The 26,764-nt window shown below is 40.6% G+C and overlaps 1 protein-coding gene across 1 annotated transcript in view; it reads left to right on the top strand.

The window, feature by feature from the left end:
* Window positions 1-14,601, top strand: part of POLR2A (RNA polymerase II subunit A) — a 30,263-nt gene extending 15,662 nt beyond the window's left edge. Inside the window, exons 11-29 of the mRNA XM_072641196.1 lie at window positions 222-431; window positions 516-684; window positions 889-983; window positions 1,184-1,387; window positions 1,578-1,800; window positions 2,609-2,792; window positions 4,611-4,782; window positions 4,913-5,018; window positions 5,149-5,354; window positions 9,285-9,509; window positions 9,773-10,019; window positions 10,527-10,627; window positions 10,801-10,905; window positions 10,985-11,167; window positions 11,641-11,844; window positions 12,073-12,259; window positions 12,390-12,503; window positions 12,749-12,898; window positions 12,999-14,601. Coding sequence (XP_072497297.1) covers window positions 222-431; window positions 516-684; window positions 889-983; window positions 1,184-1,387; window positions 1,578-1,800; window positions 2,609-2,792; window positions 4,611-4,782; window positions 4,913-5,018; window positions 5,149-5,354; window positions 9,285-9,509; window positions 9,773-10,019; window positions 10,527-10,627; window positions 10,801-10,905; window positions 10,985-11,167; window positions 11,641-11,844; window positions 12,073-12,259; window positions 12,390-12,503; window positions 12,749-12,898; window positions 12,999-14,155 — 4,242 coding nt within the window. The 3' untranslated portion in view covers window positions 14,156-14,601. The remainder of the gene's footprint in view (window positions 1-221; window positions 432-515; window positions 685-888; window positions 984-1,183; window positions 1,388-1,577; window positions 1,801-2,608; window positions 2,793-4,610; window positions 4,783-4,912; window positions 5,019-5,148; window positions 5,355-9,284; window positions 9,510-9,772; window positions 10,020-10,526; window positions 10,628-10,800; window positions 10,906-10,984; window positions 11,168-11,640; window positions 11,845-12,072; window positions 12,260-12,389; window positions 12,504-12,748; window positions 12,899-12,998) is intronic.
* The last annotated feature ends 12,163 nt before the right edge of the window (window positions 14,602-26,764 follow it).

Below are 26,764 nucleotides of genomic sequence, written 5' to 3'. Positions count from 1 at the left end.
TTACAAGACTTGAATTGATCTTTGGCTCAGAACTACCTTCTCTTCATCCTCCTCCTCTTGCTCGGTTTTTTGTCAGTAGACACTGATTAATTCTGATTGCTGCCATGGATCAAGTTGCCTGTCTTTGGTATAGCTGAAAGAAATTTGGGGCAAAGCTTGTGGGGTCTAGACCTGTGAATTAAGACTTTGCATAATGCTTGAATCTTCCTTGTCTCCCACAGGGTGAAGTGATGAACTTATTGATGTTCCTTTCAACATGGGATGGAAAAGTACCCCAACCAGCCATATTGAAACCCCGACCTTTGTGGACAGGAAAACAGATCTTCTCCCTTATTGTGCCGGGGCACATCAACTGTATCCGAACCCACAGCACTCATCCTGATGATGAAGACAGTGGCCCTTACAAGCATATCTCTCCTGGGGACACTAAAGTGAGGCCAAATGCCAGGATTCATGAAGGGTGTGGACTGGAAAATATAGGGGATCAAATTGTTAAGTAGCTGCTTTGTTCCTAGGTGGTAGTGGAGAATGGGGAGCTGATCATGGGAATTCTGTGCAAGAAGTCTCTGGGCACATCAGCTGGATCACTTGTCCACATCTCATACCTAGAGATGGGCCACGACACTACCCGTCTCTTTTACTCTAACATTCAGACAGTCATCAACAACTGGCTTCTCATAGAAGGTGAGGATGTGGGGTAGGAGGCAGTGCCTTAACCATTGTTTTATTATGTAATGCTGTCTCTCCCACTTCTTGCTCCTAGTTCTCTTTACGCACCTCTTTCTTCTCATCTTCCTGCGTTTCATACCCACCTGGGGCCTTAAAGGGTTCTCCATACTGACTTCTCAAACTGCATAGCTCATCTCTGATATTACCCTTGAACTTTAGGTCATACCATTGGCATTGGAGACTCCATTGCTGATGCCAAGACCTACCAGGATATTCAGAACACCATCAAGAAAGCCAAGCAAGATGTAATAGAGGTGAGAGCAGAGGGGGAGGTTGAAGGAAGAAGTCTCTCTGGGGAAATAATAGGGATGTTAGACATTGGAGTCAATGGTTAAAGGAGAAAAATAAGGAAGAAAAAGATACACGGTGCAGTGGGGGCTGGTTTATTATACCAGGGCACCTCTTTATTCCACGTCCCTCTCTCATCCCCTGCCTCCTAAAAAAATTTCCTTAGGTGATCGAGAAGGCACATAACAACGAACTGGAACCAACACCAGGAAACACTCTTCGGCAGACATTTGAAAATCAGGTGAACCGAATCCTTAATGATGCAAGAGACAAGACTGGCTCCTCAGCCCAGAAGTCCCTGTCTGAATACAACAATTTCAAGTCCATGGTCGTATCAGGAGCAAAGGGTTCTAAAATCAACATTTCCCAGGTGAGGAAAGAGTTTTGGTTTTTTTTTCCTTCATAAATGATGGGGCTGGATTGGTATTAGAAAGAAGGGAGAGAGAGAACCCAGGCATTTGGAGTAATAGGGAGAAACTCTGGCTTAAAGATGAAAGTGGAACATTTCTATTCTTAAAAGGATAGCAGACATAACCTCACTTTTTTTTCTCAACCCTCAGGTTATTGCAGTAGTGGGACAGCAGAATGTTGAAGGCAAGCGGATTCCCTTTGGCTTCAAACACAGGACCCTTCCCCACTTCATCAAAGATGATTATGGTCCTGAGAGCCGAGGCTTTGTGGAGAACTCCTACTTGGCTGGTCTCACACCCACCGAGTTCTTCTTCCATGCCATGGGTGGGCGTGAAGGGCTTATTGACACTGCTGTCAAGACAGCTGAAACTGGTGAGGCCTTGATCTGTTCCAGAAAAACTTGTGGAGCATGGAGAATTATAGTTCTTACCTCATGAAGAAATTTTTTTTTTTCACCCAGACGCTGTAGCTTCTAGCAGCCCATGAAAAGATCTTCAGAGGTTGCTTGAAGCTGTTTCTGTACTATGAATATTCTGTAATAACATAAAGCAAAAATTTACCCTTTTTGTTACTTTGGGGAGGGTTGAGGTTGAGCATCTTAGGCAGCTCTTTTCCAGAGGTATTTGGGGGACTTGATATCATTATATATCTGCCTTCTAGAGATTTCATCTCAGCCTGTTAGAAAGATGTAATGGAGACATTCCCACATCCTGGGACTGTTGACGATTGAGTCCTTAAGCACATGGGCTAGGAGTTGTGGTTCTACCTCAAGCTTACATAGAATCATTTTTTCACCAGGGCTATATCCTGTAATTACTAAGTAGTAATTGTTTCTCTTTTACCCAGGAATCCTAAGGGTCTTCTCCTTTTTGATTTTTTTAATTTTTATTAAATGGCCATCCCTTACATAACTATTTAAGCCTATTCATTGAATGGATGTATCTCACTCAAAGTGAGAATGTGATAAAACCTTAACCTGAAAGGGCCAGGGTCTCACCCTGCATCCTGGGCCATCTCCAGTCCTCCTGATGAATATTAGGCCAATGGACCCAGATGGCTCAGGAGGAGAAAGTGAGGCTGCTGACCTTGCACAGCCCTCCCTCACTCAAATCAAAGGCAACTGGAAGTCATGTCATGATCTTCTAGAACGGACAAAACTATTGAATCATTTCTTCACTAGGCTATATCCAGAGACGTCTGATCAAATCAATGGAGTCTGTGATGGTGAAATATGATGCAACTGTGCGCAACTCAATCAACCAGGTGGTACAGCTACGTTATGGTGAAGATGGACTGGCTGGTGAAAGTGTTGAGTTTCAGAACTTGGCAACCCTCAAGCCTTCCAATAAGGCCTTTGAGAAAAAGTGAGTAAATGAAGGTCTTAGTGGTGTCAGGGTCCTAATCAGTATTGAGAATTAGGTATAGAATGAAATAATACTTGTTCTTTTTTTGTAGAGTGCGTTTTATTTTCTTTTAAAATGTTTTTGTTTTTTATTTAAACAAACATGAACATTTTAATATACAAAGACTGAGGAAAGAGGATTGTATATGAAATAATTTGTATTAACACTCACTTTTTTCAAGGTATTTTAACAATAATAGCAAAATTTCTGCTTGTTTATCTCTTTATGAATAATTTCTCACATCTTTGAACTTTTTTAATGTTTCACTGACATTCTTTTTTTTGTGTCACTATCTCACTTCTATCCTTAGAGACAGCATGGTGTAGTGTAGTTGCACCTCAAAGTCAGGAATACCTGGATTCAAGTCTTTTTTGTAACACAGGGGCTGGGCCAAGTCACTTAATAGCTTCAATGGCATCTCTTTAAATCTAAGTGGTAGAGAAGGTTCCATTCTGCATTGGTAGAGTGGATTTCCTCACCGAGGCAGTTCCCTTACCAACAAAATACAGGTTCAGTCATCAATAATTGGCCACACTCCTTTGTGATAAAAGTAGTGAAGAAAAAAAGAACATAGTGAGTTATGTCTGAAGATGTGTCTCATTCCATGTCTCTAGTCTGTCACTTCTTTGGTAGGGGGTATGAAACATGCTTCATCATCAGTCCTTTAAGATTGGCTACTTTATTGAGCAGAGTTCTGAAGTCTCAGAGTTTGTTTTGTTTACATTGCTGTGGTCCTGGTTCTGCTCACTCTCTATAGAGCATACTTTAATTTCTTACAATGCAGTATTCTTTGTTTTTATTAATTTATTTGTTTTCAGTTTTCTACAATCACTTCCATAAGTCTTAGATTTTTCTTCCCCTCCCTCCCAAGACAGCATGCAATCTTAATATGGTTTCTATACATAACACAAGAGAAAATACTATTTCATTCTGCATTCTAAATCCATAATTCTTTCTCTGGATGTGGATGGCACTTTGCCTCAAGAGTCCTTTGGGAATGTTTTAGGTCCTTGCATTGCTGTGAAGGGCTAACTATGCCAGAAAAGTCTCATACGCTGTGGTTGTTACTGTGTGCAGTGTTCTCCTGGTTCTGCTCCTTTCACTCAGCATCAGTTAATATAGGTCCTTCCAGGCATCTCTGAAGTCTTCTTATTCATCATTTTTCATAGCACAACAGTATTCCATTACATTCATATACCACAACTTGTTCAGCCATTCCCCAATTGATGGGCATCCCCTTAATTTCCAGTTCTCGGCCACCACAAAGGGAGCTGCTATAAATATTTTCGTACACGTGTGACCCTTTGCCGATCTCTTTGGGATACAATCCTAGAAGTGATAATGCTGGGTCAAAGGGTATGCACATTTTTGTAGCTGTTTGGGTGCATAGTACAGTGCAATATTCTATCATGTCCTAGTGCCATAATTTGTTCAGCCATTTCCCGGTTAATGGGCGCCTGCTTTCTATACTTTTGTACCTGCCCATCCTTTTCTTCTATCTTTAACCTCGTTCGGGGATATGGCTTTTTATGGTACCCTAAGTCATCATGCCTTATCCTTTACAGCTCAGTTGCATATGGATAACACCATTTTGTTATCCCATTACTGTGCACTAGGAAAATGTTGAGCAGATGAATCTTTATTCATAGAGGCAGAGTAATTTGTTCAGTGACCACAAAGTCATTGATAATGCTTTTCCCATCTCGCAGGATGATCTGTCTTGTAACTCCTCAAGCTCTAGGGTGCATCATTCTTTCTTTCTTTGGTCTTGCTGCACAGGTTCCGTTTTGACTACACTAATGAGCGAGCGCTGCGGCGTACACTGCAGGAGGAATTAGTGAAGGATGTGCTGAGTAATGCCCACATCCAGAATGAGTTGGAGCGTGAATTTGAGCGAATGCGTGAGGACAGGGAGGTGCTTAGAGTCATCTTCCCTACTGGAGACAGCAAGGTAAGATGTGGCTTCATGGCACACTTGATGAGGGCAGAGGTTGAAATGGGGAAGTGCAGAAGGAAGGAATCAGGTTTGGTGGTTAGCAACTAGTCTCAGCTCAGCTCATCAACAATCCCTTTTCTCATAGGTGGTTCTTCCCTGTAACTTACTGCGTATGATTTGGAATGCCCAGAAAATCTTCCATATCAACCCCCGCCTTCCCTCAGACCTGCACCCCATCAAGGTTGTTGATGGTGAGTGGTGAGTCCAGACCCCTGGACTCATGAAAGAAATGGATGGTGGAAGCAGAGGTGAATAAGTTGGGCTGGGGGCTGGAAAACAGGTGTCCCGATCCTGATCTTTCTCCCTTGTTCCTTACCCCAGGTGTGAAGGAATTGAGTAAGAAATTGGTGATTGTCAATGGAGAAGACCCTCTGAGCCGTCAGGCACAGGAAAATGCCACATTGCTCTTCAATATTCACTTGCGCTCCACACTGTGCTCGAGACGCATGGCAGAGGAGTTCAGACTAAGTGGGGAAGCCTTTGACTGGTTATTAGGGGAGATTGAGTCCAAATTCAACCAGGCTATTGTGAGTACTGCACCTCTTCCCACAGTCAGCCTCTTTAGGATCCCTAGAACAAAGCTGTCTTTTAACTACATATTGAGGGTTTTTTTAAAAAAATTGAGATCCTTTGTCTTTACTTGTTTTCAGTATATTCCTCTACCCTTCCCCAACCTGAGGGCAGATATGTATGTATATGTGTGTGTAAATATATGTGTTTTGATATAATATCTTTGACCTCCCAGGAATAAAAATGAAAAGAAAAGCAGTTCAGCAAAACTAACCCAACAATATAATCCAAGTCCAATAGAGTATTCTCAGCTCTGCACAGGGAGGAAGGTATTCTCACATCACTTCTGATTAAGGCTTGGGTGTTAAAATTATATAACATTCCATTTCAGTTTTTAAAAACTTCTTTCCATTTACTCTATTTTCATTTTATGGTTTTTTCTGTTTATTTCATTTTCCCTCAGTTCATATAATGTATACTTCCATATACATCATTTCATATGTCTCAGTAATATTCTTTTACATTCATTTATCACAGTTAATTGAGCCATGCCTCAGTCAGTGGACTTCTCTTTTGTTCCTATTCTACTACAGATGATTTCACCTTTCAAAAGGTGATAGACCCCAACAAAGAGAAATACTATTCTAGATCTGATTCTCATCGACAGGGAGGATGTGTTTGCTATCGTGGAAAGAAATTCTAGGAGGAAATGACCAATCCTTTTTAGAACTTGTGGTAGAGAAAAGGAAATTTGGGAATAGTTTGAGACATGCCCTTTGATTTTCAGGAAATCAGATTTCATGAAGTCCGAAAGATGGACAGGAGCCCATGAACTAAAATTCTCCAGTGAATTCAGTCCAGGAGGGAAGGGATACATGCACAAGAAAAAAATTCTGAGAACACATAAGGAAACAATTAGGAAGGAAAAATGAAGTTTGTCTGAAAAAACTTCTGTAGATTGAAAGGAAACTCAGTAACCATTGTAGATTTCTTTTAAAAAGATATGTGCAGAAAAGGGAAGCCAGGGGAAGTAACAAAGAATGAACATAAGCACACTGGCTGTGAACCCACAGTGTCAGGAGTGTGTAAAGAGCAAGAGGAACTGAGCATTCAAGAAAATATATATGCCTAGAGGGGCACAGTGCAGTTTACTTTGCTTGGGGTAGTGGCTCCATTTTTATTTTGCTTGTTTCCTCTGCTTACAAGAATGACCATTTACAGGGGAAATAACAGAAAAATTGGCTACTATGTTAACAACCAAGATAAATAAGAAACAAGTAGGTGACTCAAGTGAAGGACATCTTAGGTAATGAAAGAACTGGCAGATGGGATTGCTCTTCACTGTTGGTAATATTTGAAAGAACATAGAAAACTGGAGAAGTGTGCCACAAGATTGGAAAGGATAAAGTGCTCCAGTTTCCAAAAAGGAAGAGAATATAGTCTGTCAGAGGTCAGGGAACTAGATTTCAATTACTGAGAAAATTCTAGAATAGATAATTAACAAGATGATTAGTGCACATCTAGAAAAGGAAGTGACTGCAAAGAGCCAGCATGGCTTCATCAAGAACAGGTCATACCAGCCTAAAATAATTTCCTTTTTTGACAGGGATGATGGATAATGGGAATATTGTAGATCAGGAGTTGGCAAACTGTATCCCAAGGACCAGATCTGACTTACCACCTGTTATTGTATGGTTCATGATACAACTTTTATTTTAAAATGGAAAACCATTTAAAATCAACTTAAAAACTATACAAAAACAGGTAATGGACCCTATCAGGCTATAGTTTGCTGATTCATGCTCTAAATCAGTAGTGTCAAAAAAAGGAGTCACTCATCTGTCCGTAAGGATCCTTGCAGGCCACAGAGTAACTTAATTGTAAGCTGTGTTTTACTGTATTTTTATTTTGTTAAATATTTCCCAGTTGCATCTGAATCTGGTTCAGGTAACGTTTGGGACTTCTGTAGCCACAGTAGCAGAACTATTTGTAGAGAAGTGTCGACTAAACAATAGTACAATTCAGAATTGATTGACCCGAAAGTAGTTTTTATTCATTCACTGTTAACATGGCAGAAGGTCTCTAGTGGAGTAACCCAGGATCTATGCTACTTAACATTGTTATCAAAAAAGTATGCTTGTCATGTTTCTCGGATTTACAAGTCATGCTAATCTGGGAGGGATGGCTAATGTACTAGATATCAGTCAGGATCCAAAAAAGATAAGCTAAAACATTGGGTTGAATTTATTTACATGATATTCAGTAGGAAAACATATAAGATTTTTCAACTGGCTATCAAACAGTTTTCATGTACACAAGTGAAGGTATTTATTTGGAAAAGATCTAAGAGTTAGTTGGCTTTGTAAGCTCAATAAGAGTTAGATGTGGTGCAGTGTGTTAGTGAGAAAAGTTAACATAAACTTGGTCTGCATTCAGAGAAAGCATACCTTTCAGCAATAAGGGGTGATAGTCTTTGTATTCTGCCCTTTTTGCATCTCATCCTGAAGTATTGTATTCTGGATACCACAGTTGAAGAAAGACATTGAAAATCTGAGATGAAGAAAGGTGTTGAGTCCATGTCATGTAATGGGTTAAAGGAACTGGGAATATTTATTCTGGAAAAGAAAAAAAGAAAATGATTACTGGGTTCAAGTATTTGAAGGACTATCACATGGAAGAGGGAATATATTTGTTCTCTTGGAGCTCAGAGGACAAAGATAGGGACACAAGTGGAAGTTGGAAAGGGGCAGACCTAAGCTTTAGGCTTCCTAACAATTCAGCCCCTCCAAAAGTCGAGCGGGCTGCCTCAGGAGATGATGGTTCCCTGTCATTAGATATTTTCAAGTAGAGACTGGATAACCGCTTGCCAGATGTGTCATAATGGAGATTCCTTTCCTTTCCTTTTAGATGACTACTGAAGTCCTTTCTGTTCTCAAAAGTTGTGATCATATAGAATAGCACTGCTTTACATGTTTTGATATAAGTGGACCTTTTTGTTCTGAAAAATCTTTGATCACATTGGAGAATATATATACCTAACAATGGGATGAATCCCTTAGTCAAAGGATGTGGACATTTTAGTCATTTTCTTAGTCTAGTTCCAGATTGTTTTCAAAGCAGTTGGACCAATTCACAGCTCCACTAGGAGTGTATTAGTGTTGCTGTCTTTCTACAGCCTCTCCAACATTGACTCTCTGAGGATCTCAAAGATGAAGGTAATAAGAGTAGGGTCTTTAGACCAGGAAAGGATCTTTTTACCAGAGAGAAAGCTGAGACCCAGAAAAGTAAAGTGATGTGCCTGAAGTCATATAGGTAATACAAGTAGAGGTGGGATTCAGATTCAAGTCCTGTGATTCTAAATCCAGTGATCTTTCCAATGTACCACGTTCTGCTCTTTGATAGCTCACTTTTTGCAGAGTACTATTTTAGATGCTGGGAGGAAATTTGGAATTGGGATCAAAATACTTTCCTTGCATTAGGGGAAACATTACATATGCATAATGCTTCACTGTTTACAGTTTAATCTTTATAACAAACATTTATGTTAGAGCCCCATTTTATAGATAGGGATACTGAGATTAGTGATTTGTCCAAGGAAAGTTTATGGTAAACTTATTAGTGTTGAAAATATGTGATTACACACTCTCCCTAGAATAGTGCTTTGTGTGTGGGCACTTAAATGTTTAAATGAAGGAGTAGTGTAGCGCACAAACAAGTAACAGACATGTCAGGTGCTAAAAAGTGTGCTATCACTGCTGGGGAAACAGTCCATAACGGCTTTGATTTGTTAAGCCCCTTGTTCTTTGGGGACTCCAATCCCAACTTCTTGAAGAATTTGGGGGAGGGAGTGGAGAGCTACACCTTCTTTACTCACTTAACAGTGAGATGAAAGAAGGGTTAGTTTCTGATTTCATCCTATTAAAACTGATTTTTTTTTCCTACCACAGGCCCATCCTGGGGAGATGGTAGGAGCTCTGGCAGCCCAGTCCCTGGGGGAGCCAGCCACCCAGATGACCTTGAACACTTTTCACTATGCTGGTGTGTCTGCCAAGAATGTGACACTGGGTGTGCCTCGACTAAAGGAACTTATCAACATTTCTAAGAAGCCCAAGACACCCTCACTTACTGTGTTCTTGTTGGGTCAATCTGCTCGTGATGCTGAGAGAGCCAAGGTAGGATTGGAAAACCAGGGAAACTGCAGCTCAGAAGGATGGCAAAGTCAAACTGCTATAGAAGGCAGTTGAAATTATTTCCAAGGATGGTGGCCATTATAGACTTTGTCAGGTTTGATGCTGGCTGCACCAAGGGGTTCTGTGTAATATCATTTATCATTTCTAGGCTTTTGGGTATCTAGTTCTTTTCCCACATTGGTAGTAGATAGCTGGGTTCCATGATTCTGGTGTGGTAGTGATCCATGTTCCTACACTTTGTCCAGGATATCTTGTGCCGGCTGGAACACACAACTCTGAGGAAGGTGACAGCTAACACTGCCATCTACTACGACCCTAATCCCCAGAGCACAGTAGTAGCAGAGGATCAGGAATGGGTCAATGTCTACTATGAGATGCCTGACTTTGATGTTGCCAGAATTTCACCCTGGCTGCTGCGAGTAGAGCTGGACCGTAAGCACATGACAGATCGAAAGCTGACTATGGAGCAGATTGCTGAGAAAATAAATGCAGGTGAGCTTAGAAAGCAGGAGTCCATTCAGCCTCATCACCTTCCATAGTTAGGACTGATGAATCTGCAGTATAATCAGACTCATCCATTTACCATCCTTATCCTGGAGATCCTGGAGCCTTGTTTGCATTAAATTCTAGTCTGAGACAAGGTGCAAGGTGCTCAGCATCCTCTTTCATTTTACAAGTCCTGCTTCTGGAATAGAAATGTTAATTTTATTCCATTCCTCAGCTATCTCTTCTAAATAGTTTCTTCTACTCTTAGTTTCTTCCTCTTTATTTCAGTTTTCAGCCCCATTCCAATTTTGCTCACAGTTGTTCACTTCATTTGGTGTGGGGTTCTAGAAAGTAAAAGGAGAGACCTAGTTTTATACATGCCATATGAGAAAGGAGGGACAGGAAGAGGAGTGAAAAGAGTGCATAATAAAGAAGAAACTTGAGAGATGTAAAGAGATCTATTAGTAAAAGCAGAAAGGAGAAGAGGAGCCCTAAACAACTTTACATTAACAGGTTTTGGTGATGACTTAAACTGCATCTTCAATGACGACAATGCAGAGAAGCTGGTACTCAGAATTCGGATCATGAACAGTGATGAGAACAAGATGCAAGAGGTAATAGGAACTGAAAAAATTGAGTATCTTGGTTCCTGAGCAGGTTAAGGGTTCCGTGGGCTGCCCAAAGGTTTAGAGAGTTGGGTACAAGGGCCCATGAAAGGATTGAAGTTTAGAATAACATTAGAATTATTTGGACATAACGTTTTCTTTTTCCTTTATACTCTCCCTAGGAAGAGGAAGTGGTGGATAAGATGGATGATGACGTCTTTCTGCGTTGCATTGAGTCCAACATGCTGACAGATATGACATTGCAGGGCATCGAGCAGATCAGCAAGGTTGTACTCGAGGCACACAACGTTTGTTGTTATTTTTCTGTTGCCTGTCACCATCTGACCTCAACCCCTCTTTCCCTAGGTGTACATGCACTTGCCTCAGACAGACAATAAGAAGAAGATCATCATCACAGAAGATGGAGAGTTCAAGGCGTTGCAGGAGTGGATTCTAGAAACAGATGGAGTGAGCCTGATGCGTGTATTGAGTGAGAAGGACGTGGACCCTGTGCGCACAACATCGAATGATATTGTGGAGATCTTCACGGTGAGGAAGGATATGATCATGGTTCCCCTGATAACCACGAAGGTTATCCCAAAGTCTAATCTTCTTCCTTGCCATGATTGAAGCTCATTTTTTCCTATTATGAATAACTTTCATGCCCTTATTTCTCTTCCTTATTTATTTGCATTACTTCCCCAATGCCTTTCTTGACCTAATAGGAAAAGGAGAGATAGGAAGCAGGTGTTGTCTATCTTCACTCCTGTGACTCTGGCTCAGTGTTCCAGTTGTCATTTAATAATATCTATACAGAAGTCTCTTTTTATTTTTGAGTCTCCTGTGATCACTTGGTCTAGGAGGAGTGCTGGGCAGAGCCAGGCAGCTGATCAGTCAACAAGCTTTTATTAAGTGGCCTAATATATGCCAGGCATTATGCTAGATAACGAGGATGTAAAGACACAAGTGAAGTGCTGGATAATTGGGATGTAGAATTCTTAATCCTATCTATCTCCTAACAGGTGCTGGGGATTGAGGCTGTGAGGAAGGCATTAGAGCGGGAGCTGTATCATGTGATCTCTTTTGATGGGTCATATGTCAACTACCGCCATTTGGCCCTACTTTGTGACACCATGACCTGCCGTGGGCACTTGATGGCCATCACTAGGCATGGCGTCAACCGACAAGATACGGGACCCCTCATGAAGTGTTCCTTTGAAGAGACGGTAATGGTCGATGTTGCTGGGGAAATGTGGAAGAATGGGTAGGCAGGGACCTTCACTGATAGTGAGCGCTGTGGAGAAGTAAGAAGAGAGAGCCTAGGAGAGGCAAAAATGAATTTTGCAGTCTCTTCAGTGTCTAGGGATGGATGATTGGACTTGGGGGCTATTAAGCTGCTTTGTGACAATGCTGTTAGTCCTATGCTCTTAACTCTCTCTTTGCCCCTCCATCAGGTGGATGTGCTGATGGAGGCTGCAGCCCATGGAGAGAGTGACCCCATGAAAGGTGTATCTGAGAACATCATGCTTGGTCAGCTGGCCCCTGCTGGCACAGGCTGCTTTGACCTCTTACTGGATGCTGAGAAATGCAAGTATGGCATGGAGATCCCCACTAACATTCCTGGCCTGGGAGCAGCTGGACGTGAGTATCGGAACACCCCATTAGAGTGTGTCATAAGACACTTGTATTTGGGAGATTTGAATTTGGGTCAGAAGGCCCAAATTCCAGGGAAGGACCTTGGAGGCTGACATTTTCGTTCTGTTTTTGACAGCTACTGGCATGTTCTTTGGCTCAGCCCCCAGTCCCATGGGCGGCATGTCTCCTGCCATGACTCCCTGGAACCAGGGGGCCACCCCTGCTTATGGAGCCTGGTCCCCTAGTGTTGGTGAGTAGGCTTGGAGAAAGAGTTGAATGAACTTCTAGGTTGTGCACATCCCAGTGGGACAGATTGTCAAATGTAATGTTCTCTGTGTTGTTTCCCAGGGGCTAATATTGAATTGATTAGGGGGAGTGATGATAGTAGGGGAGACAGCTAAGGAGAGGTAATTGTGAGAGGAAACAGGCCTAGAAGCAGTGGTTAAAGGAGGAAGAATGTGTGGAATTTACTTGCTGCCTCCCTTCTTAATGCAGGGAGTGGGATGACTCCTGGAGCTGCTGGCTTCTCCCCTAGTGCTGCCTCAGATGCTAGTGGCTTTAGCCCTGGCTATTCTCCAGCCTGGTCCCCTACACCTGGCTCCCCAGGATCTCCAGGCCCTTCAAGCCCTTATATCCCTTCACCAGGTGAGTATGCACACCAGGATCCCAGTTTATATCTTTACATGCTCATTCTGAGTCAGCATTTTCTTTATATTCATCAACTATGTTGTTTTTTTTCTCGCAGGTGGAGCCATGTCTCCCAGCTATTCACCAACATCCCCAGCCTATGAGCCCCGGTCCCCAGGGGGTTATACTCCTCAGAGTCCTTCCTACTCTCCCACATCTCCCAGCTACTCCCCCACATCTCCCAGCTACTCCCCAACCAGCCCCAACTATAGCCCCACATCTCCCAGCTACTCTCCCACATCTCCCAGCTACTCTCCGACCTCTCCTAGCTACTCTCCCACATCTCCCAGCTATTCCCCCACCTCTCCCAGCTACTCCCCCACCTCTCCCAGCTACTCCCCCACCTCTCCCAGCTATTCCCCCACCTCTCCCAGCTATTCTCCCACCTCTCCCAGCTACTCACCCACTTCTCCCAGCTACTCCCCCACCTCTCCCAGCTATTCTCCCACTTCTCCCAGCTACTCACCTACTTCTCCTAGCTATTCTCCTACCTCTCCCAGCTATTCCCCCACCTCTCCCAGCTATTCGCCTACTTCCCCTAACTACTCACCTACCAGCCCGAACTATACCCCAACATCACCCAGCTATAGTCCAACTTCCCCTAGCTACTCACCCACGAGCCCGAACTATACCCCTACAAGTCCTAACTACAGTCCTACCTCCCCCAGTTACTCTCCAACTTCTCCCAGCTACTCCCCAACTTCCCCTAGCTATTCTCCTTCCAGCCCACGATATACACCACAGTCCCCAACCTATACTCCAAGTTCCCCTAGTTACAGCCCCAGCTCACCTAGCTATAGCCCCACTTCACCTAAATATACTCCAACGAGTCCTTCCTATAGCCCCAGTTCACCAGAGTATACACCAACCTCCCCCAAGTACTCGCCTACCAGTCCCAAGTATTCGCCCACCAGCCCCAAGTACTCACCCACCAGCCCTACTTACTCACCTACCACCCCAAAATATTCACCTACATCTCCCACCTACTCGCCAACTTCACCGGTCTATACTCCAACCTCCCCCAAGTACTCCCCTACCTCCCCCACCTATTCGCCTACCTCCCCCAAGTATTCACCAACTAGTCCAACTTATTCACCCACCTCTCCTAAGGGTTCTACCTACTCTCCCACCTCACCTGGCTACTCCCCAACAAGTCCCACCTACAGCCTCACCAGTCCAGCCATCAGCCCAGATGACAGTGATGAGGAAAACTGAGGGGATGCTAGAGATAGTGGAAGCCAGAGAGGAGAATTCAAGGCCAGGTTATCTCCATTCTCTCCCTGCTACTTCCAAGATGATCCCCACTGACCTCCCAGTTCCTACCCTGATTTTTAATCTCATTCTAGATGGGTATTTTTTCATTTTTTTTTTGATTGTGCTTTCTTGATATCATCTATTTGTTGTGACCTTCCCCACACCCAGCTCTAGCCTAGAGACTGAGGGTGGGAAGAATGACCAAGGACACACCCCTTGGCCTGTCCCCAATAGGGCCCAAACTTAATGATTTAAGTGGGAAAAGGAGAGATAGGTTTTATAAAACCTGAAGAGGAGGGGTAACACTTGTCCATGGGTCATATGCTCTTCTCAGGCAGCATGAAGCTGCCTCTTGTCTGTTTTATTTTATTGAAGTTTAAATAAAGTTTTACTAATTTTGACCAAAATGTGCATTTGGTGCTTTTTCTTTGATGACAGGGAAGGAAGAGAGTAAGGCTGTGGAAATGGTTGGCATTTTAAAAAATGAGGATAGCATCTTCACTGCCGGAGAAGGGACTGCACTCACCTTCCTCCCTGGGCTCGTACTGCCATCTGGTGGTTAGGGTAGTAATAGACTAGGAGGGGTGGGAAGAATTTGGACTAGAAAAATTAACATTAAAATTAAATTAAAAAATTAAACTGGAAATTGAATAATTTTTTTCATGAATCTTAGAACTGGAACAGACCTCAGAAGTCATCTCATCCAGACCTCTTATTTTACAGATAAAGTAACAGACCCAGAGAAGGCTGATGAATTTTTCAAGGCCATCTAGTGAATTAGTGGTAGAACTGAGAGTTGTTATAATTGTTCAGTTGTGTCTGACTTTATGGCCCCATTTGAGGTTTCTTGGCAAAGATACTGGAGTGGTTTGCCATTTCCTTCTCTAGCTCATTTTATAGATGAGAAAATGGGCAAATGAGGTGATTTGCGCAGAATCACACAACTAGTAAGTGTCTGAGGCTGAATTTGAACTCGTATCTTCCTAACTCCAAGCCTGTCTATCCACTTTCGCCACCTAATTTCCCAGAACTAGGACTTTTGACCAAGTTTTTCAAATCGTAGTATCCAATATTTTCAGTACAAGCCTCTGCAGTCCCCTCAACCTGAATGCACAGGGTAGTCATTATGAACACAAAATACTGTACACTAGTTGATCAACTAATCATTCTTATGACATAACCTAAAGTTTGCTTTTCAAACAAAATACCTTCGAGGCTTAAGAAAAACTAATAAGTACTATAAATATAGGGACAGCTAGGTGACACAGTGGATAGTGCCAGGCCTGAAGTCAGGAAGACTATTCAAATCTGGTCTCAGACATTTACCAGCTGTGTGACCCTGGGCAAGTCACTTCATTCTTTTTGCCTCAGTTTCCTCATCTGTAAAATGAGCTGGAGAAGCCACTCTAGCGTCTTTACCAAGAAAACCCCAAATGAGGTCACAAAGAGTTGAATACAGCTGACTGAACAACTAGAACACTTTTTTTTTAATTTGATCATCATGGGGAGAGACAACACACTGGCAGTTTGATCATCATGGTTGTAAATTCTGGGAGTTCTCGGTCAGCTGTTGCACTTCCATGTGAACCATCTGTATCCATAGTCTTAGGCTATTTTTTCTTGCTTATCACATTTCCCAACATCTCAGGAATGCAAACTGACGTTAATATGCTAATACTGAGAAACTAAAATTTGGGCTTAGGTTAAATAATGCAAATGAATTCAGTAAAATTTAAAGAATGTGGAGACTATTGTCTAGAATGATTGATATTTCCTTGACTGTTCCTTATGTCTGGAATGCCCCTACTCTTCAGCTCTGCCTCTTGGTTTCCAGTTAGAATCCCACTACTTTCAAAAGACCTCTCCACCCCCACCCCATGTAAGATTAGCTCCAATTTGGCTTATATATTTTATAATGTTTGTACCTAGTTGTATACATGTTGTTCCCCTCCCCATTTAGACTAAACTTCTTGAAGCCAAGAACTGATTAGGGTTTTCTTGGCCTTTCTATTCCTACCTCTTAGCATAAATAGTGGGGCATATTATAAATAATTGTTTCCTTGACATTCAGATGAATTACTTTTTAAAGACCATCTGCAAGGTTTTAGTTTTTAATTGTTTTAAATGAGTGACAGCATGGTATATCGGATCCTCTGTCTTCTATCCTCTGGTCTCAAAGCTAGGAAGACTTGAAGTTCAAGGTCTGTTTCTGATGTGTGACCCTGGGCAAGTCACTTCATTTCTCAGTGCTGTAGGCTGCTCTCTAAGGTGTGAGTAGGTACCAACCTACACTGGTAAAGGGAATTCCCTTACCTAGGAGCTCCCTATACCAATGACATTTATAGATCTAAACCTTATTTCTGTGTGTGCATGAGACACAAGTGGTGAGAGAATGGTGACCTGGGTATTGGATATTGATCTTTAGGGTCACTCTAGTACATGATCACTCCCAGTTTGGTCCTAATCTCAGCAAACCCCAGGCCCTACCCTAGCAAGTCAACTTAAAGGGGTGCATTTGGGTTACTTCTTGGTATAGTGGTGATGCTTCCTAGAAACTGATTACCATGCTGCACTCTGAAAGGGAAAAGTTTATTTTAAAGTTTACTTTAAAACCACTTGCCAGAGGAAAAATTGAAAAATGTAACAAAGCTGGGGGGGAGGGGGTGGAGCCAAGGTGGCAGAGTAGAAAGACATACATATGCTGGCTGTCCCCACACAGCCCATAAAATACCTGTAGAGAGGGACTCTCAAATTCTGGAGCAGCAGAAGTGGAGAACAACAAGAGTGGAGGAGATTTCCACCCCGGGGTCACCTGAAAGGCCAGCAAGAAATGTCTGTTGCAGGGGATGCAGAGCCCAGCCCAGCCTTGGCCTCACTGTGCACGGGGCGAATAGCTCTCGGGGGTGGAATCCCCAGTCGCAGCAGCTGCAGCAGTTTGCAGATCCCTCAACTCACAGGCTTCAAAGGTCAGTGACAGGGTTTTTTCAGCTGGCTGGGAAGGGAGAAGGACCTTCCATAGCTCCGGTTCTCACGCAGTGGCCGCAGAGGCTACGGCGGACAGCAGTTCCCACAGCAGCCTGTATCCGTTGTTGGATTGTAAAACCCCTGGGGGCACTGAGCAGCCCATTCTTACATCAGCCCTGTTCAGAGGCCCTGAGGGAGCTGACCTTTACCTCACACTGAATGGCTGCCCGGCCCATGCAGCTTATCTGAATCTCAGCCACAGTGCTGGCTTGAGGGAACTGGTGGCCAGGTGGCTGTGGAGAGGAAACTGCTAAGATTCTGGGCACAGAAATCTCTTTCTGCTCCCAGACCAGTGTACATGCTTGATTGTGCCACCTTGGAGGAACTGAGATCTTACAGACCCCCAGAGTATACCCTACTCTTGACAAAGGACCCAAAAGTCAAGTAAATGGTTGGGAAAATGCCCAAAAAAGGGGAAAAAAGTAAGACCATAGAAGGCTACTTTCTTGGTGAACAGGTATTTTCTCCCATTCTTTCAGATGAGGAAGAACAACGTTTACCATCAAGGAAAGACATAAAAGTCAAGGCTTCTGTATCCCAAACATCCAAAATAAATATTCAATGGTCATGGAAGAGCTCAAAAATAGTTTTGAAAATCAAGTAAGAGAGGTGGAGGAAAAATTGGAAAGAGAAATGAGAGAGATGCAAGAAAAGCATGAAAAGCAGGTCAACACCCTGCTAAAGGAGACCCATAAAAAAGCTGAAGAAAGTAACACCTTGAAAAATAGACTGACTCAATTGGCAAAAGAGGTTCAAAAAGCCAATGAGGAGAAGAATGCTTTAAAAAGCAGAATTAGCCAAATGGAAAAGGAGGTTCAAAAATTCACTGAAGAAAATAGTTCTTTCAAAATTAGAATGGAACAGATGGAGGCTAATGACTTTAGGAGAAACCAAGAAATCACAAAACAAAACCAAAAGAATGAAAAAATGGAAGATAATGTTAAATATCTCATTGGAAAAACAACTGACCTGGAAAATAGATACAGGAGAGATAATTTAAAAACTATGGGACTACCTGAAAGCCATGATCAAAAAAAGAGCCTAGACATCATCTTTCATGAAATTATCAAGGAAAACTGCCCTGATATTCTAGAACCAGGGGGCAAAATAAATATTGAAAGAATCCACCGATCACTTCCTGAAAAAGATCCAAAAAGAGAAACTCCTAGGAGCATTATGGCCGGATTCCAGAGTTCCCAGGTCAAGGAGAAAATATTGCAAGCAGCTAGAAAGAAACAGTTCAAGTATTGTGAAAATACAATCAGAATAACACAAGATCTAGCAGCTTCTACATTAAGGGATAGAAGGGCATGGAATAGGATATTCCAGAAGTCAAAGGAATTAGACTAAAGCCAAGAATCACCGACCCAGCAAAATGGAGTATAATACTTCAGGGGGAAAAATGGTCTTTCAGTGAAATAGAGGACTTTCAAGCATTCTTGATGAAAAGACCAGAGCTGAAAAGAAAATTTGACTTTCAAACACAAAAATCAAGAGAAGCATGAGAAGGTAAACAGCAAAGAGAAATCATAAAGGACTTACTAAAGTTGAACTGTTTACATTCCTACATGGAAAGACAATATTTGTAACTCTTGAAACTTTTTTCAGTATCTGGGTAGTTGGTGGGATTACACACACACACACACACACACACACACACACACACACACAGAGTACAGGGTGAGTTGAATAGGATAGGATCATATCTTTAAAAAATGAAATTAAGGGATGAGAGAGAAATATATTGGGAAGGGAAAGGGAGAAATGGAATGGGGCAAATTATCTCTCATAAAAGAGGCAAGTTAAAGACTTTTCAGTGGAGGGAAAAATGGGGGAGGTGAGAGAAAAAAACATGAAGTTTACTCTCATCACATTTGACTCAAGGAAGGAATAAAATGCACACTTATATTTGTATGAAAACCTATCTTACAATACAGGAAAGTGGGGGAGAAGGGGATAAGCAGGGTGGGGGGGATGATGGAAGAGAGGGCAATGGGAGGAGGGAGCAATTAGAAGTCAGCACTCTTGGGGAAGGACAAGGTCAAAAGAGAGAATAGAAGAAATGGGGGGCAGGATAGGATGAAGGGAAATATAGTTAGTCTTGCACAACACGACTATTATGGAAGTCATTTGCAAAACTACACAAATATGGCCTATATTGAATTGTTTGCCTTCCCAAAGGGGATGGGTGGGAAGGGAGGGAGGAAGAAAAGTTGGAACTCAGAGTTTTAGGAACACCTGTTGAGTATTGTTCTTGCATACAACTAGGAAATAAGAAATACAGGTAATGGGGTATAGAAATTTATCTTGCCCTACACAACAAAGGAGAAGATGGGGATAAGGGAAGGGAGGGATGTTAGAAGGGAGGGCAGATTGGTGATAGGGGTAATTAGAATGCTCGGCGTTTTGGGGTGGGGGGAGGGGAGAAATGGGGAGAAAATTTGGAACTCAAAATTTTGTGGAAATGAATGTTGAAAACTTAAATAAATTTAAGAAACTCAAAAAAAAGCTGGGGGAAAATTCTTGAACCATCGTTACCACCAAGTCTAAATCTCCCACTGATATCATATAGACCAGTGTTAGGACTCTTCTCAGGACAAAAGCCATAGACACTGGAAAAGATTCAGTTCAAGTGTGGGTAAATTATGCTACCAATTATTACCACAGCCCTGATCCTCTCCTGAGACAGAAAATGGGTAACTGCTTGAAAGCATCAGAGCCAGTTTTAAAATCTGAGTGAAGTTTGAAGACTGCCAAATCTGAGATCATATGGGTGAGAATGCCTGTGGACACAAGAGAGACATTTTAGCAGGGGGAAGACATTGCATGAGAGGTATGCAAGGTAGATCCTATTTGGTGAAAAGTGGAAAGGCCTTCTGACCTTGGTGTTTGGATAGTCTGCCTACTGCTCTTAGTGGTAAAAAGAGAAGAGGTGCAACTTGGAGAAATGGACAAAATCAGAAAGGAACAAGTCGACAAAATACTGTAAGATTAAAAAAAGAAGCCTTATAGCAATTGTTCAACCAAGTCTGACTCTTCATGACCCAAGTTGGGGTTTTCCTGGCAAAGACAATGGAGTGGTGTTCCATTTCTTTCTCCAGGTAAATCAGGCCTATAAGACTTGCGGAGGATCACACAGCAAAATCAAATCAAATAGTAAATGTCTGAGGTCATATTTGAACTCAGGAAGATGAGTCTTCCTGATTCCAGGCCTGGTACACTATCTACTGCACCACCTAGTGGTTACCCTTATATGCTAGAGCTAATGAAGAAATAATTTATCATGAGTTACAGGGAGCAAAAAATTATTGAGGGATTGGTCTTTGAATCTAGAGAGCAGCTAGGTTAAAGAAAATCCAAATTCAACTTACGCTGGGACATTTCAGAGATGGGCCACAAATCAAGACACTGACTTCCGATAGTAACACAAATTTAAGGCTAGGATCCTACAGAAACCTGGTCAGAAATGGAACTGTGGATGAAACCTCCACTTGGTAAAACAAAAGGATTAGGGGAACAACAAAGAAGTTAATGTCCAGTAATCAGAGGCAAACACTTTTGAGGAGGAACAGGGTTAAAGGAGAGAACAAAATAAAACAGGGTTTGATGGAGGGAAATATAGTTAGTCTTTCACAACATGACTTATGGAAGTTTTTTGCATGACTACACATGTACAACCTATATCCAATTGCTTGTCTTCTCAGTGAGAGTGGCTGGGGGGAGGGAGGAAGGGAGAGAATTTGGAACTCAAACTCTTGTGGAATTGAATGTTGAAAACTAAAATAAATATATTGAAATGTGGGGGGGAGGGGGGGAATTTAATGTCCATCACAAGAGAAAAATATCACCAGCAGGGTACTTTGAAGAACTTTCTCTTGCTATCAGTGAAAGGTCTGAATGAACCCATGAGAAGCCCTTGAAAGAACGATGTAGATCTGATGTACCAGAAACTGGTGAAGTGGTTTTTAGAGTTTTTAATCTGCTGTGGTTGTGTACCCATTACATATTTTGATCTTTGAACCACTTTTGAACCTACTTGATCTGCAAGTAGGTAGGACTGCATTGTACAGAACATGAGCTTGAACATGGCTCAGGCTCGACATTTGCATTCTCCAACACAAAGTACTTTGTGTTTGTATTATAGAGGCCCTCACAGCCGAAGCACTAGGCTGAAAAGAAGGCAATTCTGGGGTCAGCCCTCCTTTTCCTATATAAACTGAGTTCCCTTTCAGTTTGAGACAGTAAGGTACAGTACATAGTTCTTTTTTATTCTTTATTTTCTTTTTAAAAAAATTTGTTGACTTCTTTCAGTCATTTTTTTCCTTTTTTAAAAATTCACATCATTTTCTATTTTAAAAAAAGTATTGATATCTTCTGTTTCTTACTTACATCATCATAGTTATCTCAAGTTTCCCTCCTCCTCCCCCTTCCAGACAGCCATCCCGTATAACAGAATATTTTTAGAGAAGAATACAATTAGCATAACTAACAATATATAGAAAAAGTGTGAAAATATGTGTTAATGTGTGTAGCACCTGTGGACTTCCCACTTCCACAACAAGGTGGGTCAGGGTGTCCTCTCATATCTCTTCATTTATGTGGAGTCTTCTTAATGTGAAATAACATTTTAAGCTACCTCTTGGCTCATGTGGTCTCTATATAAATAGTAGGTGATCTTTTCTCCTCAAAGTTTGATTAACTGACTGTTCATCGCTTTTTTCTTTCTAATGGACTAACTCACCACTGCCTCTACAATCCAATATAAACGGCCTTCATAACCCAGCTGCAGCCTACCTTTCCCACCGTATTACAGATTTTTTCTTTAAGGGTCCAAACTGGCCACACACACACACACACACACACACACACACACACACACACACACACACACACACACATGCTAGTGTGGTCTCTAGCACTTACCAATTCTGAAAGGCCCTGACTACACCAGACTGATACCTTCTACAACCTGAGACCAGGAAGCTGCATCAGGGAAGTTGGGTCCATGGGGAAAAGAGGACCTGAGGAACAAAAGAAGTTACATCAAGAAAACTTTGGTCCTATCACAATATGGAATCGATTCACATTTATAAGAAAAAAGGATGCGAAAAGGGAAGTTTTCAAAGGAAGAAATCCAAACTATCAATAAGTATATTAAAAAGTGCTACAAATCACTAATAGAGAAATGGAAATCAAAAGTCACTGAGGTTCCACCTCACAGCTATCAAACTGGCAAAGATGACAAATAGGAAAACAGCAAATGCTGGAGAAACAATGGGAAAACAAACACGTTAGTGAACAGTTGGTGAAACTGTGAAGTGGTCTAGCCACTCTGGAAAATAATTTGAAGCTATACTCAGAAGGTTGTCAAACTATGTATAACCTTTGACCCAACTATACCACTACTAGATCTATACCCCCAAAGAAAGATTTATATATATAAAAATATTTATAGTAGCTCTTTCTGTGGTAGTCAAAAATTGGAAACTCAGAGTATCTCTTATTGGACAATGGGCAGACAAATTGTGGTGTGTGACTGTAATGGAATGTTATTGTGCCATAAGAAGTGAAGAAAATGGGCAGTTTCAGAGGAAACCAAAAAGACTTCTATAAACTAATGCCTAGCAAAGAGAATTACAGAACTAAAACAATATGTACAATGTTAACATTATCACAAAGAAAAACAATTTTGAAAGACATTAGAGCTCCATTCTATGAAATAATAAGCCACAAGTCCAAAAGAACAAAGATGAAATACACCACTCACCTCCTGATAGTGATGTAATAAACCTAAATTGCAAAAAGAAACATTTTCAGACATGGCTAGTATGGGAATTTGCTTTGCCAGACCATGCTGATATGGATTACTGATTTTATTTTTTGTTGTTGCTTTTTAACTTGCTGGGGGTGGAGGGTGAGGGACAGATTAATCTTTAAATGTATGTTTATTAATAATAATAATAAACTATTTAAAAATTTTTTGTAAAAACCAGTTGTCAATTACTGACTTACATTGGTGGGAGCATACCAGATGAGGACTTTGTAAGTCAAATCACAGCCCACAAGCTAAAAATGGTTTTTACATTTTACATGGTAAAAAAAAGATAATATTTCATGGCATATAGAAAGTATATGAAATTCAAATTTCAGTTTCCATAAATAAAGTCTCATTGGAGCACAGCTATGCTTATTCATTTACATGTTATCTCTGGTTGCTTTCCCTGACAGAGATTGTATGTGACTCTTTCCTTGCGTCACACTACTGCCTGACACACTATAAATTGCTGTAATACAAGTCACCACAGTTATAACTCCATGTTTCAAATGCAACCTGTATCATTGTTTTCATTACCAGTATATACCCATTATGTCAAAACAAGAGAAAAAGGGAAAAAAATTTTAGCTCAGAGACTAAAGTGAGATTTTTCTAAATGAGAGCCACTATGATTGAACACTAAGTGACTTTGGAAATTAGTTTTTGCTATAGATTTAATGATGTTTCTTAATGAATCCAGTCTAAAAATTACAAGGCAAAACAGAGTTTATATGTAAAACTTATACCTGAAGTAAAGTAAATTTGTCAGCTAACATTGTTCGAATCACAAGTCACATGCTGTTTAAAGTTAAAACAAGAGACATCTTCATTTCCACACAAAGGTGACATAGTTATATTTTCTGAGTGCAACCCACAGTTTCAGCAATATTTTTTCAGACCTCAGTGCAAGAGTAAAAGAACTTTCAGAATTTCAAGATCCACTTAACTGTGCAATCCCACCTAACTTTCATTAGAAGGGATTAATCTATCAAATGAGATAGAAAACATTGTAAAATGCAAAATATATAATTTTGATTGCATTAAATTAAAAAGGGTTTGCACAAACAAAACGAACAAACACAACCAAGATTGGAAGGAAAGCAGAAAGATGAAAAACAATTTTTATAGCAAGTGTTTCTGATAAAGGCCTCATTTCCCAAATATATAGAGAACTGAGTCAAATTTATAAGAATACAAGTCATTCCCCAATCGATAAATTGTCAAAGGATATTTTGAACAGTGAGTGTTCCAAAGAAGAAATTAAAGCTATCTGTAGTCATATGAAAAAATGTTCTAAATCACTATTAATTAGAGAAATGCAAATTCAACCAACTCTGAGGTACCACCTCACACCTATCAGTTTGGCTAATATGACAAAAAAGGAAAATGACAAATGTTGGAGAAGATGTGAGAAAATTAGGACATAAATGAATTGTTGGTGGGGTTATGAACTGATCGAACCATTTTGGAGAGCAATTTGGAACTATGCCCAAAGGGCAATCAAACTGTGCATACCCTTTCATCTAGCAATACCACTACTATATCTGTATCTCAAAGAGATCAAAGAAAAAGGGAAAAGGACACATATGTACAAAAACATTTATAGCAGTTCTTTTTGTGCTTAAAAGTTGAGGAGCGCCCATCAATTAGGGAATGGCTAAACAAGTTGTGGCATATGAATGTAATGGAATACCATTATGCCATAAGAAGTGATGAGCAAATCAACTTCAGAAAAACCTGGAAAGACTTATGTGAACTGAGGTTGAGTGAAGTGAGTAGAACCAGGAGACTATTGTAAATAGCAACAGTAACATTGTTGTTACAGCAATGTTACAATGTTACAACAATGTTAAAACAATGATTGACTTAACTCTTCTCTGCAATACAACGATCCAAGGCAATTCCAAAAGAGTCATGGACAGAAAATGCTATCCACATCCAGAGAAAGAACTATGGAGTCGGAATGCATATTATTTTCACTTTTTTTTTGTGGCCTTTCCCTTTTGTTCTGTTTCTTCTTTCACAATATGACTAATGTAGAAATATGTTTCCATAACTAATCATGTATATCAGATTGCACGCTTCCTTGAGAAGGGCAGAGGGAAGAGAAGGGAGAAAAATTTGAAACTCAAAATCTTATGAAAATGAATGTTGAAAGCTATCTTCATATGTAATTGAAAAATTACTATTTACAAATACTATTTAAATACTATTTTCGAAAAAGTGATTAATCCGAAATATGACATGCTAAAAGGCAACTGTTAAGAGCAAAATCTAACAATTTTATAAATGCTTTCTAAGAGATGGATATGCTTGATTCAAGTTAAATGTTCATGAACTGATATCAATATTTGGAAATACCTATCTGTCTGAAAAGACATTTTCAAAGGTGAGATATATAAAATCTCATTACAAATTATCATTAAAAGATTTGTAATCAATTTTGATGATAGAGAACACTAATTTTGAATCCCAATTAAGTAAAAAAAAAGAATTCCACTCATTACTAGAACTGTATTATCAAAAATGTACTGGATTATTATATTTTAAATTTCATCAGTAATAAATTTGTGAAAATTTGCTTTCTCTTGTTATCTAAGTACTTACATAATATCCTTGATTTTGCTTCTTGTCCTGCAAACCTAAACTATTTAGCCCTTCACAAAAAAACAAAATTGTCAACCTCTAGTAGTAGAAACCACAACCCCTGAGGGCAAGCTATAGTGTGGGACTGGAGATTGGGAGAATAAACTCAGAGGCATTGCCACACGAGGGGAGTTTGTCTTTACTGACTATTTTTCACATCATCATAGTTTTCCCCTGTGCCTCCCAGACAGTCATCCCAAATAATAAATAGTATTTTAAAAAGACAATATGAAAAGGAAAAAGAAGAGAAAAAATAGTACAATTTATCAATACATTGAAAAAATTAAAAAACCTGGGCAACATGCAACACCTGTAGACCTCCCACATCCATAAAGGAGTGGGGTGAGGATGTCACCTCATATCTCTTCTTTAGAGTCATGTTTTATCTTTATAATTTTGCAATATTCACTTTTTTGGTTTTTTGTGTGTAGTCGTTCTTTCCATTTACATTGTTGTGGTTATTGTAGGTATTGTTTTCTTGATGCCGCTTATTTCATTTGCATCAGTTCACATAGATCTTTTCTTGCTTCTCTGCGTTAATTGTTTCTGGCAGCACAGTAATATTCCATTACATTCATGTATCACAATTTGTTTAGCTGCTCCCCAACTGATGGGCATCTACTTGGTTTCCAATTCTTTGCTATCACAAAAAGTACTGCTATATACATTTTATTGTATATGTTATCAGTTACGTCCTTGGGAAATAGGTCTAGTAACAGAATTTCTGGATCAAAGAGTACAGACATTTTCATTACTTTATTTGGATAATTCCAAATTTCTTTCCAGTTCATAGCTCCACCATCAATATGTCTATCATCCTATAACCACTTATCCCTCCAACATTGATTATTGACATTTTTATCATCTTTTCCAATTTGCAAGGTATAAGGTGAAACCTCAGGGTTTTTTCAATTTGCATTTCTCTTCTATTTAGTGATTTGGAGCATTCTTTCATGCAATTGTTAATATTTTACAATTCTTCTTTTGAAAACTATTTATTCATATCCTTTTACCCCTTATCTATTGGAGAATAGTTATTGGGAAGTATGTCGGATAAATCTTGGACCCTGTGAATGTTCAGCCTT

The sequence above is a fragment of the Notamacropus eugenii genome, chromosome 2 (genome assembly GCF_028372415.1).
Source record: "Notamacropus eugenii isolate mMacEug1 chromosome 2, mMacEug1.pri_v2, whole genome shotgun sequence".
NCBI lineage: Eukaryota > Metazoa > Chordata > Mammalia > Diprotodontia > Macropodidae > Notamacropus > Notamacropus eugenii.
The sequence above is the reverse complement of the archived record's forward strand: the minus strand, read 5'-3'. Positions and strand labels throughout refer to the sequence as shown.